Here is an 18,879-nt window from a genome sequence, read left to right on the forward strand (position 1 = left end):
TTTTTCGAGACAGGGTCTCTCTGTGTAGCCTTGGCTGTCCTGGACTCACTTTGTAGACCAGGCTGGCCTCAAACTCACAGCGATCCGCCTGCCTCTGCCTCCCGAGTGCTGGGATTAAAGGCGTGCGCCACCACGCCCGGCTAAGTTGTATTATTTTTATACCATGTGCTAAATTTATCCTTTTGGATATTGGAAACATTTAACTAGAAAGAAAATTCTTCTCCTTTGGTGGTGAAATAAAATTTAAAATACAGTACTTCCTCAAGACCTCATCAGAAATGAGGTCTAGTGGCTCGTGGTATTGTATTGCTTCCTCCTGGGATGCTGAGACTAAGGGATTTCTTGGCGTCTGAGGCAGGCCTGGGCTGTATAGCTCATTTCTAGGAGCGCCTAAGCTACGGAGTGAGACTATGTCTACCCCAACCCAACAACCAAGCCCTGACAGCTGAAACCACAGAACATACCAAAACCAAACACGGTAACAAATTAAGGCCTTATGTAATAGAACTATGATAAATATACTAAGTTACATGAACGTGGTCCGTCTCCTCCCCTCTTTCCGATGGAGTGTCACTATATATAGTTTAGGCTGGTGTCTAATTCATGGTCCTCCTGCCTCTGAGTACTGGCATTCAGACTGGTCTTTTTCAAAATATCTTAGTGTACCTTTGTCTTTTTATTTAAAGGAAGCACTTTATACCATCTCTTTGTCATATCTCAATTCCCAGTATTATTACTCTTTCTCTCTTTTTAATTTCTATTGGATACAGGGTCTCTTTATGCAGCCCTGTTTGTCCTCGAACTCACAAAGCACCATAGGCCTCTCCCTCCAGTTGAATATCATTACTCTCAAGCTTTGGATTTTTAATAAAGTAAGGGCTACCTGAACACACTGTAGTGCTGCAACAGCTCGTCTGATACCTAGATGACTATTAGTGGGTAGCAAGGCAGTGTGAATATGCTAGAAAGAGATGGTCAAGTCCCAGGTGGGATAGGATGGCACAACACAAGATTATATCAAGCTGGTCAGAACAGCATTCAGATTTGCAAACTGTTCATTTCTCTAACTTTCCAGTTAAGATTTCTGAACCATGGTTGACTTTATTTATTTTTTACTTTTAAGATCTATTTATTACTTACCTAATGTCTATGAGTGTTTCGCCTGAATGTATGTATATGTGCTATACTTGTGCCTGGTGCTAAAAGATGAGAAGAGGGTACTAGATCCCCTGAAACTGGAGTTACAGATGCTGTGAGCCATCAGGGGAGTCCTGGGAATTGAACCCAGGTCCTCTGCAAGAACAACAAGTGCTCTTGACTGCTGCGCCATCTCTCCAGGCCCCACTGTTGACCTCGCATGACTGAATTTGTGGAAAACAAATTCTTCCACAGGTAGAGATTCCTGTACTTCAAGTAATTACATCTACCCAGCACAGGCAACGCAAGGAAAAAGGTCCCTTGATAATTATTAGTTTCCACTTGTGTTACAACACAATTATTAGAGCAACAATAGTAACAAGAATTATACAAATTTCACTTGTTACTATGTACCAATACCAGGGAATACAATGAACAAACAGGAAGCTTCCAGTACACTCGGAGGGTTACAAAGCATCAGGGAGAGAGACGGCTCAGCAGGTAAGAGCACTTTTTGGTGTTGCAAAGGACTCAGGTTGATCCAGCAGCACCTGGCAGCTCACAACAGTCTGTCACTCCAGTTCTATGGGATCAGGTGCCCCTTTCTGGACTCCACCCATACCAGGCATACAAGACGAATACATAATTTCTTTTTTAATAAAAAAATTTCATTTTCGTTTAATGTCTATTAGTGTTTCATCTGCGTGTCTGTAAAGGCACTGCATGTATGTATGCCTGGTTCTCTCTTCCCAACCACCAGCAGCTGTGAGCGCCATGTTGGTGCTGGTAAGTGAACCCAGGTCCTCTATGAAAGTAGCAAGTGCTATTAACCACTGAGTCCTCTTTCCAGCCCCAAATAAATACACTACAAAAGAAACATGAAGCCGGGCGTGGTGGCGCACGCCTTTAATCCCAGCACTCAGAAGGCAGAGGCAGGCGGATCGCTGTGAGTTCAAAGCCAGCCTGGTCTACAAAGTGAGTCCAGGATGGCCAAGGCTATACAGAGAAACCCTGTCTCGAAAAACAAAACAAAACAAAACAAACAAACAAACAAATAAAGAAAGAAAGAAACATGTGCCTGCCAGGCGTGGTGGTATATGCCTTTAATCCCAGCACTCGGGCAGATCGCTGTGAGTTCCAGGCCAGCCTGGTCCACAAGAGCGGGTCCAGGACAGCCAAGGACACAGAAAAACCCTGTATTAGGGGGAAACAAAAAAAGGAAGAAAAAAAAAAACAAACATGTGGAGCATTTCCATATGCTCACCTATGAGGTGTACAGATGTGAACATGGCTGATAGGGTCTCTACTGGCCTGCCCCTCCCCCCTTTGTGAGACAGGGTCTCAGTATGTAACCTTAGCTATCTTGAACTCACTACATGGACCACACAGAGAGCCTTCTGCCTCTGCCACCTGAATGCTGGAACTAAAGGTGTGAGCCACCCAGCTTCCCTTTCGCCTGCAGGGATCCAGGGCTCTTTTGCTATACATGAAAACCACAGCCCTTAAACAGCAAGATGCCCAAGATGTGTGGTGAATACTAACTTCTATAACATGAAACAAAGGTTTAAGGCCAAAGAAATTTGAAAAATAATGTAGTCATTAATTTTTTGATTAATTTAAAATACATATTAAAATTCTTAGGAATAACAGTAATAAAGACTGTTCATTTTATTTACTTGTTTTCAGGAAGAGCCTCATACAGCTCAGGATGGACTCAAACTTACTATGTAGCCAAGGATGGCCCCCACCTCCCAGTACCAGCACAGTAGGTTTTGTCACTATGCCTGCTAAGAGACTTCATTTTAAACTGAATTCCAGCTTATTTAGACTTGGAATTCTTAATTGCAAAGCAGCATTGATGCCCCTGTTGAGGATTATAATATTGGAGGCAGCTGCTATGGGGCAAGGCTGCAGCTCAAAGTGTGCTTTATTTAACTTTATTGGTCTTAACTAAGTCTTAAGCTGAGCCATAGTGGCGCACACCTTTAATGCCAGCACTTGGAAGGCAGAGGCAGGTGGATCACTGTGGGTTTGAGGACAACCTGGTCTACAAAGTGAGTCCAGGACAGCCAGAGCTTCAGAAGTACTGCTGTGAGATCAGCACCAGCCTGGGCTACAATGTGAGTTCCATGTTAGCCTGGGGTACTGACTGTCTTAAAAACAAACAAACAGGTCTGGAGAGATGGCTCAGCTGTGAAAGGCTAGGCTCACAACCAAAAATATAAAAACCAAAACCAAACCAAACCAAACCAAACCCCAAACCAAACCAGGGCTGGGGAGTAGCTCGGCTTATACAGTGCTTCCATAGCAACTGAAAAGCTCGGGGTCTATCTGCAGCATTTTGTAAATGGAGTGCAGTGGTAAGAGATCAGAAGTCACCACCACTCAGCACAGTAAGTTCAAGGCTAGCCCGAACTACCTGCGACCCTGTCCTCAAACTGAACCAGACCAACCCATACTATGCTACGTTGTTTTGGCTTTATCTTACTGGTGTTGGCTAGGATCAACTCAGGGCCTAGTACGTTGGACAAATGCTCTACCACTAAAAGACACCCCAGCTAGCTAACATGCTTGCTTTATTTATTTATCGGTAAGGTCTCATACTGGGTCTAGGCTGGTCCTGAACTCTCAACAATCCTCCTGCCTCAGTCTCCTAAGTGCTGGGATTTCAAGCATGAACCACACGCTTGGCTCTAAACTACATTTGAATTTCATTTAAAATACTTATAAGGGGGCTGGAGAAATGGCTCAGAGGTTAAGAGCACTGACTGTTCTTCCAAAGGTCCTGAGTTTAATTCCCAGCAACCACATAGTGGCTCACAACCATCTATAACGAGATCTGGTGCCCTCTCCTGGCATGTAGGCACACACACAGGAAGAATACTGTATAATAAATAAATAAACAAACAAACAAATAAATAAATAAATGCTTGTAAGATTAAAAAAACTTACAAGAAGAGCCAGGTGTGGTGATATAAGCCTTTAATCCTAGCACTCTGTGAGTTCAAGGCCAGATTGCTCTACACAGGAAGTGCCAGGCTACCCAGTGCTACATGGTGAGATTCCCGTCTCAAAACAGCAACAACTACCTAAGGAGAAAATGAAACCATACTGACAAACCAAGTAATTTTGGAGAGGAATATATTTGTCTTTTTTGGGGGAGAAGCTGGGGTGGCAGTGCTGAGGATCAAATCCAGGGCCTTAGGTATACTAGGTCAGCAACTGTACAGAAATTAGTGAAGGCCAATCTAATTGTTTTTATAATGTCAGTTAAAACAAAACAAAACAAAACAAAACAAAACAGTTTTAGGGCTAGGAAAATGACTCAGTCAGCAAAGTGCTTGCCATGAAAGTTTAATCCTTGGACATATCAAAATAACAACAAAACTAGGCCTGGCAAAGTAGCACACACTTTTAAGTCCAGCACTGGAGGCAGAGTCAAAGGGATCTTTGAGTTCAGCCTAGTTAGTCTATAGAGTTCCAGGACAGCCAGGGCTACACAGAGAACAAAAAACAAACAAAACAAGAACAAGAAAAACTAGTAGGATGGCTTCCGGGTAATGACATTTAAAGTTGCCGTGTGTGTGCTCAACACACACATACACTCCCCAAAGCTAAACTTTTTTCCGAGACAGGGTTTCTCTGTGTAGCCTTGGCTGTCCTGGACTTTCTTTGTAGACCAGGCTGGCCTCCAACTGCCTCTGCCTCCCGAGTGCTGGGATTAAAGTCGTGCTCCGCCATGCCCAGCTAACCAAACATTTGATGTTGCGCTTTCTCCTCTATTTTCTCAGGTTTAGGTTCTTGGAGAGACACTAGCAGCACAGAAGGAGAAGCTTGGGCTGAGGAGATTGTTCAGTGTTAGGTAAAGTGCTTCTTGCACAAGATGAGGACTTGAGTTTGGATGGCCAGCACCCACGTAAAAAGCCAGGTGTGCGGGTGCACACCTGTAGCCCCAGTGCTGTGAGGGGCGGAGACAGGAAGCTCACTGGGGCTTGCGGGCTGCCAGCCTAGCTCCAGGGTGAGGGGGAATACAGTGAGGAGCAGGATACTCCACATCCTCTTCTGACACTCACACACACACCACCGCCACACAGACACACAAAATACAGTGGCATAGGGGCTGGAGAAACGGATCAGTAGTTACGAGCACTGACTGTTCTTCCAGAGGACCGGGGTTCAATTCCCAGCAACCACATGGCAGCTCACAACTGTCTGTAACGTCAAGATTTGAAACCCTCACACAGACATACATGCAGGCAAAACACAGATGCATGTTAAATAAAAATAAATCGTATAAAAAAAATACAGTGAACTGGATAGAAAAGGATGCCTGCACACATGCCCCCACATAGACGCACAACCATGCACACCTCCCAGCACATGTACAAAGTAAAGGAATTCTGAAACATGACAATTGGGGCATTTCAACAGTATAGACTTCAAGTTCTCAATAGTTTATTTGTAGACATTTTTGCCAGAAAAAATACACTTTGCAATTTGGGTAAGAGTACAGGTAATGGGGGCCATTGTTATGAGACAGCATTTCTCTGTGTGACAAAACTGGCTGTCCTGGACTCGCTTTAGACCAGGCTGCCCTCGAACTCAGAGACCCACCATGAAGCAACCTGGTCTGAACGTCAGGCTCTATCTTTTAGTGCCTAAAGGCTTCACATGGAGTAAGGTGTGGGGAGTTGCTCCACAGAAAAAAGGCACTTGCCACCAAGCCTGATGACATGAGTTTGATTCCAGACACCTCCACAGTAGGACAGATTGAATTCCACAAGCTGTCCTCTGACCTCCCTCATACATGCACTCTGGTCACCCTGCACCTCACAACAATAAGGAAACATTTCAAAGCATAATTTAAAACCTTTAAAAAAACCAGCTGGGTGTGGTGGCGCACGCCTTTAATCTTAGCACTTGGGAGACAGAGGCAGGTAGATCTCTGTGAGTTTGAGGCCAGCCTGGTCTAAAGCGAATCCAGGTCAGCCAGTACTGTTATACAGAGAAATGCTGTCTCAAAACAACAACAACAAAAACCTAACGAAATAAAAACAAAACAAAACAACAAAAAAAAACAAACCAAAAAAGCCTAAAACCTTGTAAGAACCATAAAAAGGGTGTGAAACGCACACACAGGTGAAGTTGTGGTGCTCAGTATTATGTCTATACTTGATCTCAATCTAACTGTAGATTACAATTTTTATTTATTGTGTGTGTTTGTGTGTGTGTTTGTATGTGTGTATACTTGTGTAGCCATGACCTTTTTGTGGAATTGTTGTTTTCCAACCACGATGTTAATTCCCTGGAATTGAACTGAGGTCATCAGGCTTGGCAGCAAGCATTTTACTACCTACTGAGCCATTTTAATGACTCCAAATAACGGTCTGAAGTGGTACTTACATAAAACTACAAGAAAAAGATATACGAAAATGATGTGATATATTGCGTGCTAATGGTGCATGTAATTACTCCCCTAGTCCCTGGCAATTGAACCTAAGACTCATGTATGCTAAGACTGTATTCTACAACTGAGCTATACACCCCTCCCTAGAAATTATACTTCTTGATTTTTATTTCTACATATCATCTTAGACAAAAGGCCAAGAGGTGATACTGATTCTCATTTCTAATGCTAATAACAATTACCAATGCTGATAATATTGTGTATGTAATAAAAAAAACTGTTCAAGTTAGCTTACTATGCTGGTGTGCATGTATAAGCACAGCAGGAGACTTGTTAGATGGGCGACAATGTTGGCAACACAGAGAGACCATGTGAAAACTGAACCAAACCAAACCATTCAATAGAAACACTTTGTAATTCTTAAGGGCTGGGAAGAACCCAGACTTCTATCATTGAGCTTAAGTATCACAGTCACACAATGCAATGCAGCTGTCTACAGAGCTAACCAAACTGTAGAAGCTCTGCATACCAATAAGGGACTCCTGGAGAGGGGGCAGGGACAGAGAGTGTAGAACATCAAGCAATGTACATAACATGCTATCTTCCATATAAAAAGGGAAATATATTTATTTGTAGGATATTGAAGGATATAGATTGAGAATCCTGGTCACTTTCTTGGGGAAGGGAACTGAGTGCTACGAGGAAATGAGGGAGAACGGTGGTTTGTCTGTCTGTCTTTCTTTCTTTCTTTCTTTTTTTTTTTTTGGTTTTTCCAGACAGGGTTTCTCTGTGTAGCCTCAGCTGTCCTAGACTCACTTTGTAGACCAGGCTGGCGGTTTATATTTCTTAAATTAAGAATCATGTAATTAATATACCAAGGTATAATCCCAGCACTTGGAAGCAGGGGCAGGTGGGTTTCTATGAGCTTAAGGACAGCCTGGAACACTAAGTTCCAGGCTATCCAGGGAAACAATAAAGAAAAGAAAGGTAAAAGAAAAAGAAAAGAAGGATTTTAAAAAATTGTATATTTATTTCTAGTTTTCAGGGCATTGAGTCTAAAATCTTGGTACTTAAACTAACAATGTCAAAGTTTTTCCTTTGTTAAATAAAACATTAGAGATCCTTATGTAGCATTGACCACAGCTAACCAAGCACACTGTTAACCTTTGCAGCATCTATTCTTTCAGTATTTGAAACTTTATTTTAAAAGTTAGAAGCTGGTGTGGTGGTGCACACCTGTAATCCCAGCATTCAGGGAGGCAGAGGCAGGTGGATAGCTATGAGTTCAAGGCCAGCCAGGTCTACAAAGTGAGTCCAGGACAGCCAAGGCTACACAAAACAAACAAACAAACAAACAAACAAACAAAAACGTTAGAATCAGGGATGAAGAGATAGCACAGGCATTAAGACACTGGCTGCTCTTCCAGGGGGCTCACGTTTGATTCCCAACACCCATATGGTGGTATACAGCAGTCTGTAACTCCAGTCTCAAGGCAATCTGATGCCCTTCTCTGGCCTTTGTAGGTACTATACACAGTGCGCGTACACACACGCGTGTACACACACACACACACACACACACACACACACACACACACACACTGAACATTTCTTCTACTCTGCAGTACAGCAGTTCAAACTCCAGCTGTCTTCAGCTTGAAGACTGGAGCCAGGAGCAGAAGAATAAGGAAATACTGGGAATTTAGACAGTTTTGTTGACCATCCTTCAGAGTAACAGGCTTGCCGTGGACGGTCACTACGTACTGGCTCCCTACAACTGCTCTAACAACTAGCACAGCCTCAGGGGCACAGAAAGGAAGCAGCTTCTGTAGGTCACAAAGTCAACGCCAGGACGGGACCAGGGAGCCCTTCCAGAGGCTCCAGACAGCACTTAGCTTTTCCTTGCCCTTTCCAGCACGTACAAGCTGCCTGGCTCATGGGTCTCTGCTAATTTTGAGGTCTACAGCTTCTGATTTCGAGAGTTTTTTCACATCACATCACTGTGATACGGAGTTTTCTGTTTTCTTGATTAGCAACCATATTTCTGTTTGTATCCTTACAGTTCATATAATCTAGTAGATTCATAGGACAGATACTAGATATAGACATACGTGGGGAAATTATTCTGTCGTTCCTGTATTTGTTATTGTTTGGCTTGCTTTTGAGATAGGATTTCATAGCTTTGGCTATACCAGAACTCTCAGAGATCCACCTGCCTCTGCCTCTCAAGTGCTGAGATTAAGGGCATGTGCCACCATGACTGGCACACCTTAAAAAGCAAACAGCAACAATCCCCTTATGCGTTTTTAGTGTGCATGTATGTGTGGGGTCAGAGGAAGGTCTGTGGAATCAGTTCTTTCCACCTTTACATGGGTCCTGGGGATAGAACTACAGTCGTCAGCCTTTCACAGCAGGCGCACTGAGCCACCTCACCGTCCTGGGCACTTCTATCTTTGTTGGCTCAATACCTAAGGTTTATACAATCGATGAAGTGCTTTTATTGAGCACTCAATATACTTTAGTTTCTGGTAAGTTCTCAGGAAGACACAGAGGAACAGAATATTAATTTATTTGCCTCTATTTAGCTGATAATGCATACATTGTTGTACTTACTCAACACTACTGGAATCCAGAGACTATAAATAATATTTTCTACACTGTTGACCATATTAAATTAGTGTTTTGGTCTGGGTGGAGCTCAGCAGTTCCATACTTGCTTAGCAACTCTAAGACCCTGTGTTTCATTTCTAGCATCATCAAAACAAAAACCCAAAGCAAAACAAGACAAACTGCTACCCCATGCCCTGCACCAACATGGTGGCTCAAAAACTTGTGATCCAACATCCTCTTCTGGCCCCTGGGGGCAACACACACACACACACACACACACACTCTCTCTCTCTGCAGAGACATACATGTAGGAAAAACACCCATACACACAAAATAATACAAATAATTTTTACTATGAAGGCAGTGTAATATAGGAAAAAAGTCAAGTAAGGAGACAGGCAACGACAATCTAAAGCGCAAGTTATGGATTTCTCGGAGCATCAAGCAAGAGTATCTCAAAGCGTTGCTGTAAGGACTAAGGATTAAACAGGAACACATGTTCCCCAGAACAGTACTCTATCAATGCTTGTTAGTTTTGCACTTTCTTTCATTCCTTCCTTTCATCCTTTGCTGCTGCTGAGACAGGGTCTCATGGAACCCAGTCTGGCCAAGACTTTGCTGGATAGCTCTGGATGCCTTCGGGCCCTCCTGCCTCCATCCTCCAAGTGCAGAGAGCGCGGTCTCGCGCTCGGCTAGTTCCCGGACTTCAATACCTGACCCTGATTTTTAACACCGTCACTTACTTTGAAATAGAGTTTGAAAGCTTGTAAAGAAGTCAATCTTCACACACTCATTCAGAGTTGCACACAGGAAGCTACCAAAGGAAGGTCAGTGGAAACCTAGGTGGGCTCTCTTAGTCAGCTAGGGCTTGGTTAGCAAAAGTAATTTCACAGAAAGGTAATTAAGGGTGATTTTCTCTTTAACTCAAAGAAGGAAAACATGCAGGCAAATCCTGTGGCACACAGGTAACAAGGACGTGTTAGGTCACTGACAGCTAGAGTGGGCGGGACCACTGAGGAGGCTAAGACAAGACCGTCCAGAGCTCCAGGTAAGCCTGGGCTAACGAGTGAGACTGCCCCAAAGAAAACCCACAAAACGACTTTGAATTTTAATTGAACGAGTCTTGGAGATGAATGGAATACAGCAGTATTTAAAATTTCCCCAAATCACAAAGGTAAGAACTCAATGGCTCAGAGGTTAAGAGCACTGACTGCTTTTCCAGAGGCCCTGAGTTCAATTCCCAGCAACCACATGGTGGCTCACAACCATCTATAATGTGATCTAATGTGCACTGTATACATAATAAATAAATAAATCTTTAAAAAAAAGAGAATTCACAGAGAAGAAGTAAAACTGAAGTAGAGCATTCCTCTAAAATTTTGCTTTGTTTTTTTGTTGGAGACTAAAAATTGGTAGAGCAAACTTAGGGTTTTAACATCCCAAAGATCTGAATTAAGTCATCAAACGTCAGTGGAAATTTGAGAAACCAATGAGCAAGCAGCTAATGAATGCCACAGGTCTGGTTAACTAACAATTTAGATGAATAGAACACAAACTACCAATTACACCTACAAGTCTTATCAACATCAACAGCACTGCAAGTGATAACAGTGATGCTCTGCATTTTCCCCATGCCCAGGAGCTAATTGTACTTTATAGACATGATCTCATTATTTCATACTCGACTCCTGAAGGCATATTTTGGAGTTAGCTAATTTTTACGACCAGCTTCCCATGAGTAGCTTAGAAAAATAACTCGGAGGCCATAAAAAAAAAAAATCTAGTCTAGAAATAAATTCGAAGTACAGTTTAATCCGCTAACACAGTGTATCTCCACCTGTGGGCAGGGCGACCCTTGCATATCAGATACCCTGCACATCAAATATTTACTTCATGTATCATAACAGTAGCAAAATTACAGTTACGAAGTAGCAACGAAAATAACTATGGTTGGAGGTCACAACCATATGAAAACTACAGGAAAAGGTCGCAGCGTTAGGAAGGTTGACAAACCCTGCTCTTAACATCAGGCTGTCACCTGAAAACCGAGTATGAACAATCTTTGAGAAGTGCGCAAGGAGCACAAAAACGCCGAAGAGGGCAGGTACCCGTCTAGACTCTTAGGCTAAACTACGTTAACCTAAGAACAGACCTTCGCGCCCCTTCATACTGCGGTCCCCGGTCCGCAGCCCGAGGTCCGGAGGATGCCTCCGCTGGCCTCACTCCCAAACCTCCGGGCCGTTCGGATCCTCGCTCCTTCCCCTCCTTCATCATCACAGCCCCTGCGCGCCACAGTCCCCCTCACCATGAGTCCCACCAGCAGCAGCGGGATCCAAAGCGCCCTGTCCTGCAGCCGCGGAGCAAGCTCGGGTCGTGTGGCAGGAAGCTACCCAACGCGCAGTCGCCGCGGCTCGAACCACAGCCAGGCGCAGGGGCCCCGCGCCACCCGCCCCGCGGCCGGAAGCGGGCGGCGAGCTTCGGCGCCCCGGCGGCCCGTTCCAGGAGGTCCGTGCCCAGGTCCCCGTCGCTCGCGTTCTCCAACCGACTCCCTCCCATCGCGGTGGCCAGCCGCACCCGCGCAGGCGCGTCCTCTCCTCCCCGGCCCCGGCAGCCGCGCGCAATGGAACGTCCCGCGGGGGGGATTGTGGGAGGCGCACGCTGGAGGGGTGGGGGCGAAGGCGGCGGCGGCGGCGGCGGCCGTGGCTGCCGTTGGTAGCCGTGGGGGCGGGGAAGGGAGGGAGGCGAGGCGAGGAGGAGGAGGAGGAGGAGGAGGAGGCTCGGGCTCGCGCCGCGGAAGGTACGCGTGAGGGCCGAGAGGGGAATCGGGAGCGCGCGCGAGCTGGCGCCCCGGAGCGAGCGCGTCGGTGCTGCCGGCGCGGGGCGGCCCGGAGGCGGTGGTTGGAGGGCGCAGCTCGCGACCAGTCCAGACACACTCGGAAGCGTGCCGGCGGGCGTGCGCGCTGCGCGTCCGGAGTCGGGTGAGGGCGGGAGGGGGGGCGGGTGTGTGTTGGGGGGACGGCGGGGAGAGCGCGCGGAGGGAGGAGTGGGAGGCGGGGAGGGGGGGCACGAGGCGCCCTTCGCTCGCTCGCCTGCTCGCTCCCTCCCTCCCTCCCCAGAGCTGCCGCCACCACCACCGCCGCCGCCGCCGCCGCCGCCGCCGCCGCTGCTGCCGCTCCCGCCGCCATTTTGGGTTCGCTTTGCGGAGGGGGAGACGATCCGGGTCTCCGTTGCCGGACCCGCCTTCCCTCGGTTTCCCCTTTCCGACCTACGCCTTTGGCTTCTCCTCTCTGGCGTTTCCGCTGGTTCGCTTACCCGCTGGCCGCCTCCTGACAAGCGGGAGGGGGTTACGGTGTGGACCCAGGGAAGCCGAGGCGCCAGGCTACCACCCCCCTCTTCCCACTCGCCTGCGCTCGGCGCTCTCGGCCTCACACGGTGAGTAGTGCGGTGCGAGCAGGCCTTTGAAGGCCCAAGTACCCTCTCCTTGACTACCCGTGATCCACTGTCAACCTCCCGGACCTGGACCTCCGGGGGAGCGGGCTGAGGATGGGGGAGGGGAGAGGAGGGAAAGGGATCCTGAGCTTACCGGGAAGTCCCTCTAGGCGGGGTGACGGGGTTGTCCCTGACCGACGGGCTCTCGGTTTTAGGGGGGGAGGGGGGACGAGAAAGTAAGCGAGTGGAGGCGGAGTCGCCTGTGCCCCTGACAGGTTAGATTGTGTAGTAGGCCTGGTTGGAGCATCTCCCAAGATCCAGTTTATGTCTGTTTTAAGTAAGGGACAAAAGTAGCAAGGGAGACGGTCTTCAGAGGGTAGTTTACCTGTACGGCAAGATCCGTGGTGTTCTGTAAAGGCGGAGCTATATGCAGACATGACATAGGGGGTCTGAGTGTTGTTAAGTTTAATAAATGTCACTGGTTAGTTTGCACTTGGAAAGAAATGTTTCGGGTCTTGTCGACCAGATGCTCTGTTGGTTTATAGCTGCTATGTTTATGTGCGTATATGCAAGGATGGAAAGTGTTCAGGAAGAGTTCGCCTGCATTTGGGGAAGTGTAATAGAGTTCCCTTTATAAGTTAGCGTATTTAAAAATATCGGAATGTGTCGTCCAGGTCGATAAATGTACATGTATTTTAGCATACTAGATAATACAGCATGCATGCCAGGATCATAGAGGGGAGAAACTTGACGTAGTTTGTGCCTTTGAGTAAAGTTAACTGTATAAATACGAAAGTCCAGATCTCTTCCTCAGCCTTAGAACAGGGGAGTTGGTTTTAGCCATGTGCATTTATAGTGGCGCTTATGTTAGCCTAAGGTTTTTATATTCGGAATGCTCTTTCACTTGCTCTGTAATTCTAAAACTCTGGGAAAATACTAGGAAATTGAAGCACGAAGAGCCATTTTTACAAGGTCATGTGTTAAGATTAGTGGCAAAGTTAGGCTACTTTGATTACTAATTTAGTAATGTATTGTCCATCTCATAGTGCCTCAGGATGGTGTGTTTGGAAAGGACGTGTATGTGCTTGGTTAGATTAGGCTTGAGAGAGAGCCTAAGGTGTCAAGCATGTACGGAGTATACACTGTCCTATATGACATGGGTCTTTGTAACTGGTTTGTGTTTGCAGAACAAGCAGAGCATTTCTGACAGTTCAGTATGTTTGTTTGAAAGCTGAAATGCGTCTACAGCCTACTTTGTGTAGGTGTAGCTGTTTGTTGCCGGGTTTTGTTTTCGTTTTTTGTTTTTCCTCGCTGGTGGTGGGGGCCACCTACAGGATTAAACCCAAGGCCTGAAACCGGCTATCAAGCTTTCTACCACCAAGCCACACTCCCAGCTGGGCAGCTTAACTTTCTGTCTACAAGAGAGAGGACCTTCTTTGACTCACTCATTCAACAAAAAAGTTATTGGGCACTTAGTAATTGATCCCTTTCTTAGGGTAAGAATAATCAAGATCTGCTGATTAGCTTGTTGAAATAGCTTGGGATGCATTAAACGGGTTGTCAACATGAGAGAACAAACAAATCAGCGTGGAACTGAAACCACAGACCCTTTGCTGAAAGCTTATTTAGTCTGATCCTTGTGGCCGACACTTGTAATCTCAACATTCTGGAGACTGAGGCAGGAGGATCGTGAGTTCAAACCCTTTACTTTTTCTTTTTTTCTTCCTTTTTTTGCTTTTTCAAGACAGGGCTTCTCTGTGTAGCCCTGGGTGTCCTGGACTCAATTTATAGACTAGATTAGCCTAGACTTCAGCTAACATTGGTTCACCTGCCCCTTCCTCCCCGAGTGCTGGGATTACAGGTATACGCTATGAAACCCTGCTCTGTGCTTCATAGTAAGTCTAAGGTCAGCCTGAGTTAACATGAGACCTCATCTTAGCAAACAAAACAAAGGGCTTGAGATACTGCTTTTCCAGAGGACCTGCCTTCCAATTCCCAGCACCCAGTTCAGTGGCTCATAACTGTCTTCTGGTCTCTGCCGACGTCCCTACACACACACACACACACACACACACACACACACACACACACACACGATGAGAGGGAGATTTGAAAACTTAAAAGAGCCATTTAATTTAGAAGGAGTTTAGGTTGCCCACTTTATGCAGAAGGATGTAAGGGTATGATCATCCAGCAGACGATGTGTAATAGAATAGACCTTCTCTGACATTTTCCTGGGGCTGGGGAATTTAGCTCAGTGGTAGAGTGTTTGCCTAGTAAACACAGGGCCCTGGGTTCGGTCCTCAGCTCTGGGAAGAAAAAAGACATTTTCCTTTTGTTAATTGTTTTTGAAACAGGGTCTCACTCTGTAGTCCAGACTGGCCCAGAACTCATTATGTGGCCCAGGCTGGCCTCAAATTTTGAGGATTGTAATCTTCTTGTCACAGCCTTCCTGGGATTATAGTATGAGCCAATTCTCCTGGCTTCTTTGGCAGTTTCTTTTGGCATTTATGAGTAAACTGTTCTGGGATCTGTGAATTATTGATATGTGCCTTTGGATATTGGAACTTCTTGGCTGGACTGTAGGAATTCTTCGAAAGACCAATTTTGTAGTAAAGATCCCCTTTATGAATACAAGGGAAGAGTCTTTGAACTAGTTCATCTGTATTATTGGGGTGTTTCTACATTAGTGGATCTATGTTTATATATATGTATATATGTATAACTTATCCTAAGAAGCTGAAGAAATAGAGGCCTACATTAAAATAAAGGGCATCAGAATGTCGTGAGATTTATGTATATATTTTTGTTTTTCTGAATCAGAATCTCACTGTGTAGTCCTGGCTGTCCTGGAGCTCAATATGTAGACCAGGCTGGCCTCAAACTTAGAGAGATCTGCTTGCCACTGTCTCCTGAGTGCTGTGATTAAAGACGTGTGTCACCATGCCCAGCTAGTATGTATGTATTTTCAGGAGTGTAAATTGTAATGAAATAACACTAATTTTTAGTCAGGTCCTGTTTGACATATACACTTTCCCCTTACGTTTTGTTTTGGAGTAGAGATGTAGGTATGAAGGTAAAGGCTGTGACAGTACTTGAAAGTGTCACCAGGAGAACGTTAGGATGAAGGTCTTAAATCTGTCCTCAGGATAGGCATGGTGACTCATCAGAGCATCTAGGAAAGCCTAGGCAGGAAGAGCATTGTGAATTTAAGGCCAGCCTGGACTACATAGTGAGTTCTAGGCTAGCCTAGGCTTTAGAGTAAGACTCAAAAAAACCAAACACGGAAAAGAGAATTTATATTCTCAAAATGTGTTTCTGCAGTTGGTAAACAGCTGTGTGTTGTGTTTGGTATGATAAGGAATGCAGCACCGCCATCCTTGGCTTGTCTCAAACATCTTTATATTCTCGTGTTTGAGAAATGATGTCTTTTTTTCCCTAGTTGTATGTAGAGATAGTTCAAAGCTCGTCTCCTCTCCTGCTTTTTTGATTTTTTTGTTTAGTTATATAAGTGCATTTTGTTACTTGTTTGTGGAGAACACTCAAGACGAATACTATGTAGTCTCTGTTCTAGAGATTTTACTTCAGGTGAGTTTATAATTTGCATAATGTTGAGGACTCTCCAGACTAGAGGGAGGAATTGAGGTTTTGCAACGTAATTACAACTGGTTTCTCTGTGTAGCCCTGGCTGTCCTGGACTTGCTTTGTAGACCAGGATGGCCTCAAACTCACAGTCATCCGCCTGCCTCTGTCTCCCGAGTGCTGGGATTAAAGGTGTGTGCCACCATGCCCAGCAAGGCTCTATATACTTAAAAATCCTTTCAGGGGCTGAAGAAATGGCTATCACTTAAGAGCACTTACTGCTCTTGCAAAAGACTAAGTTTGGTTCTCCAGTACTCACATGGTGGCTCACAGCTCCCGTAGTTCCAGGGCATTCAATACTTTGTTCTGATCTCTGCAAGCTCTTGGGTGAATGTGGTGCACATAAACCCATTCAGGCACGCACACTTATACATAAAAGTGTCTATACATACAAAAAATGAGCCTTTTTTTTAAGTGCCTTCATGTTGGCTGTGGTGGAACATGCCTTTAATCCCAAAAGTTTGCTTTGTTTTTTGAAAAAGGGGTTTCACCAGGATAGCACTACTATGTTTACATGTAGGGAATTCTGTCAAAGGTATTGATACCATTTTGGGATGTATAGAAATGAAAAAAAGCCCTTCTGGATGTAAAGTTCAGGAATCGTTTGAGCTACCCATGAATCTACCATTAGAAATAAAAAATAGGGTACTTAAGGAAAAGAAGTTTAAGAAAGACGTTTAACTTATTTTGGAGAAGATATTTTAATAGGATAGACTGTCTTCTTTTTTAAAGATTGACTTTATTTGTGTGTGAGTGTTTTGCCTGTGTCTGTGCATGTGTGCCTTGTGTGTCTGGTGTGCGTGGAGGTGAGAAGAGGGCCTTGGGTCTAAAGAGCACATACATGGTGGTGAGCTACTGTGTGGGGCTGAGTACAGGTGCGCTCAGGAGCATTGTGCCAGCTCTCCATTCCTGTCTCTTATTTTGTATTAGAATGGCCTTTGTAAAGCTATGTGAAAAGAAAAACTATGCATTTATGAAAAGCTTGGTATTTTCTCCAATACTTAATGGCTGTGCCTAGTCATTATATGTGCCACATACATGCATGCACAAACACACACATATTCCCTTGTGCATTTCAGATACATGAAAATTAATTTTTTAAGGCAGTATCCTAGAATTCATAATGTAGCGCCAACTAACTTCAAACTTAGGAAAGTCATCTTGCCTCTGCCTCCTGCGTCCTGGGATCAGAGGCTTGAGCCACCACGAGATACTCACGTAGGAGGCTCACTTAAACCCAAGGGTTTGAGGTCAACCTGGGCAGCGTTGTGAGATCTTGTCTCAAAAACAAAACACATACTTAAAATCACAAAAAGTGGTTGAAACTCTTAAGGTGCGGTAATGGAAAAAGACCTAGCCCATCCAGTTAAAGACCCTCTAGGCTACACAGTGAGACCCTGCTTCAAACAAACTGAAACAGGGCTAGAAAAGGATTATGTCCTGTTTTTACATTTTCCTAAAATACATAGCAAAACTTCCAAATATCTTGCAGGGTACTGGCTCTACAGTATTAGCGGTCCCAATAGCTTTATTCTAAGATTTCATCTATGCTTTGCTAATAAAGATTTGGTCATCTCCATTCCTGCCCATTTGTTTGTGCAGAGTGGAGAAGTCTGACTGTGTGTATAGTTGGCAGTTTCCAAAAAATAAATCTATATTGCTATCTGAAATAGTATGTTGGTCTGAGTATGATAAGGAATTATTATTTTTAAGGTATTTATTTTGTTGGTGTACACATGTGGGGGGGTGCTGGGGGGAGAGCGCACCCATGTGTGAGCATACGCCCTGGAGTTGGAGTTATAGGTGGATGTAAACAACCCAGTGTGGTGCTGGCAAGTAAACTCTGGTCCTCTACAAGAGTAGCAAGTGTTCTTTTTTATTTTTATTTTTTATTTTTAATGAGACAGGAGTTCTCTGTATAACAGCCCTGGCCGTCCTGCACTTACTCTGTAGACCAGACTGGCTTTGAACTCACAAGAGATCTACCTGCCTCTGCCTCCTGAAGCTGGGATTAAAGGCCTGCGCCACTATGCCTGGCTCAGCAAGTGCTCTTAACTGGTGAGCTGTCTCTCCAGTCCTAGTCTGAGTATTTTAGAGGCACCCTAGAGCCTTAATACACTCTTCTTTGCGTCTCCTCTGTCAACCTTTCTTTAAACCTTGTTACCACAAAAAAGGAGGGGGGATGTGCATCATAGTAGTTTGTTGTTTTGGTACAAGTGTCATTTCTTCTCAGTTGTTGGCTGTCTTACCTTTGAAATAGGGTCTCAGCTAGCAGGCCAGGCTGATTGACTAGCTGGTAGCTCCAGAAACCTACTTGTTGCTATATCCCTAGTCAGAGATGTTTATGAGTCATCTCATGGGTACTGAGAACTGAAGTCCTTGTGCTCTTAACCACAGCTGTTTCTCCAGCCTCTGCTCTTATGTTCTTATATTGAAAACTTTTCTCCATAGATAGGTTCATATAACTCTTAAAATATTCTACTTGATGATAGTTGGAATTAAATTACTTATACGTGTTACTTAATAATCTATGTTGTCAATAGGGAATTCCTCTAACAACTGAGGCGAATAAATGTGTTCATATTAGTCAGAAAATCTTGCAGCTTTTATCAAATTTACAAGTGACAAATAATATGTTGATACTTTTCTATTGT

At 44.8% G+C, this 18,879-nt stretch overlaps 2 protein-coding genes across 5 annotated transcripts in view; one reads left to right on the forward strand and one right to left on the reverse strand.

Moving 5' to 3' along the window:
• Positions 1–12,796, reverse strand: part of Dap3 (death associated protein 3) — a 37,733-nt gene extending 24,937 nt beyond the window's left edge. Inside the window, exon 1 of one of the 3 annotated variants that reach the window (XM_051157498.1) lies at positions 12,738–12,796. Coding sequence is in view for 1 of the 3 variants with exons in the window: in XM_051157497.1 (XP_051013454.1) it covers positions 11,460–11,462 (3 nt within the window). In the remaining 2 variants the exon portion in view is untranslated. Of the gene's footprint in view, positions 1–11,459; positions 11,569–12,558; positions 12,693–12,737 lie in introns of those variants that run through there. The other 2 variants (XM_051157499.1, XM_051157497.1) reach the window with 2 other exon arrangements.
• Ash1l (ASH1 like histone lysine methyltransferase) overlaps positions 12,002–18,879 on the forward strand; it is a 117,396-nt gene continuing 110,518 nt past the window's right edge. Inside the window, exon 1 of one of the 2 annotated variants that reach the window (XM_051157495.1) lies at positions 12,002–12,132. The gene's annotated coding sequence lies outside the window, so the exon portion shown is untranslated. Of the gene's footprint in view, positions 12,133–12,291; positions 12,587–18,879 lie in introns of those variants that run through there. The other variant, XM_051157496.1, reaches the window with a different exon arrangement.

The sequence above is a fragment of the Acomys russatus genome, chromosome 15 (assembly GCF_903995435.1).
Source record: "Acomys russatus chromosome 15, mAcoRus1.1, whole genome shotgun sequence".
Taxonomy (NCBI): Eukaryota; Metazoa; Chordata; class Mammalia; order Rodentia; family Muridae; genus Acomys; species Acomys russatus.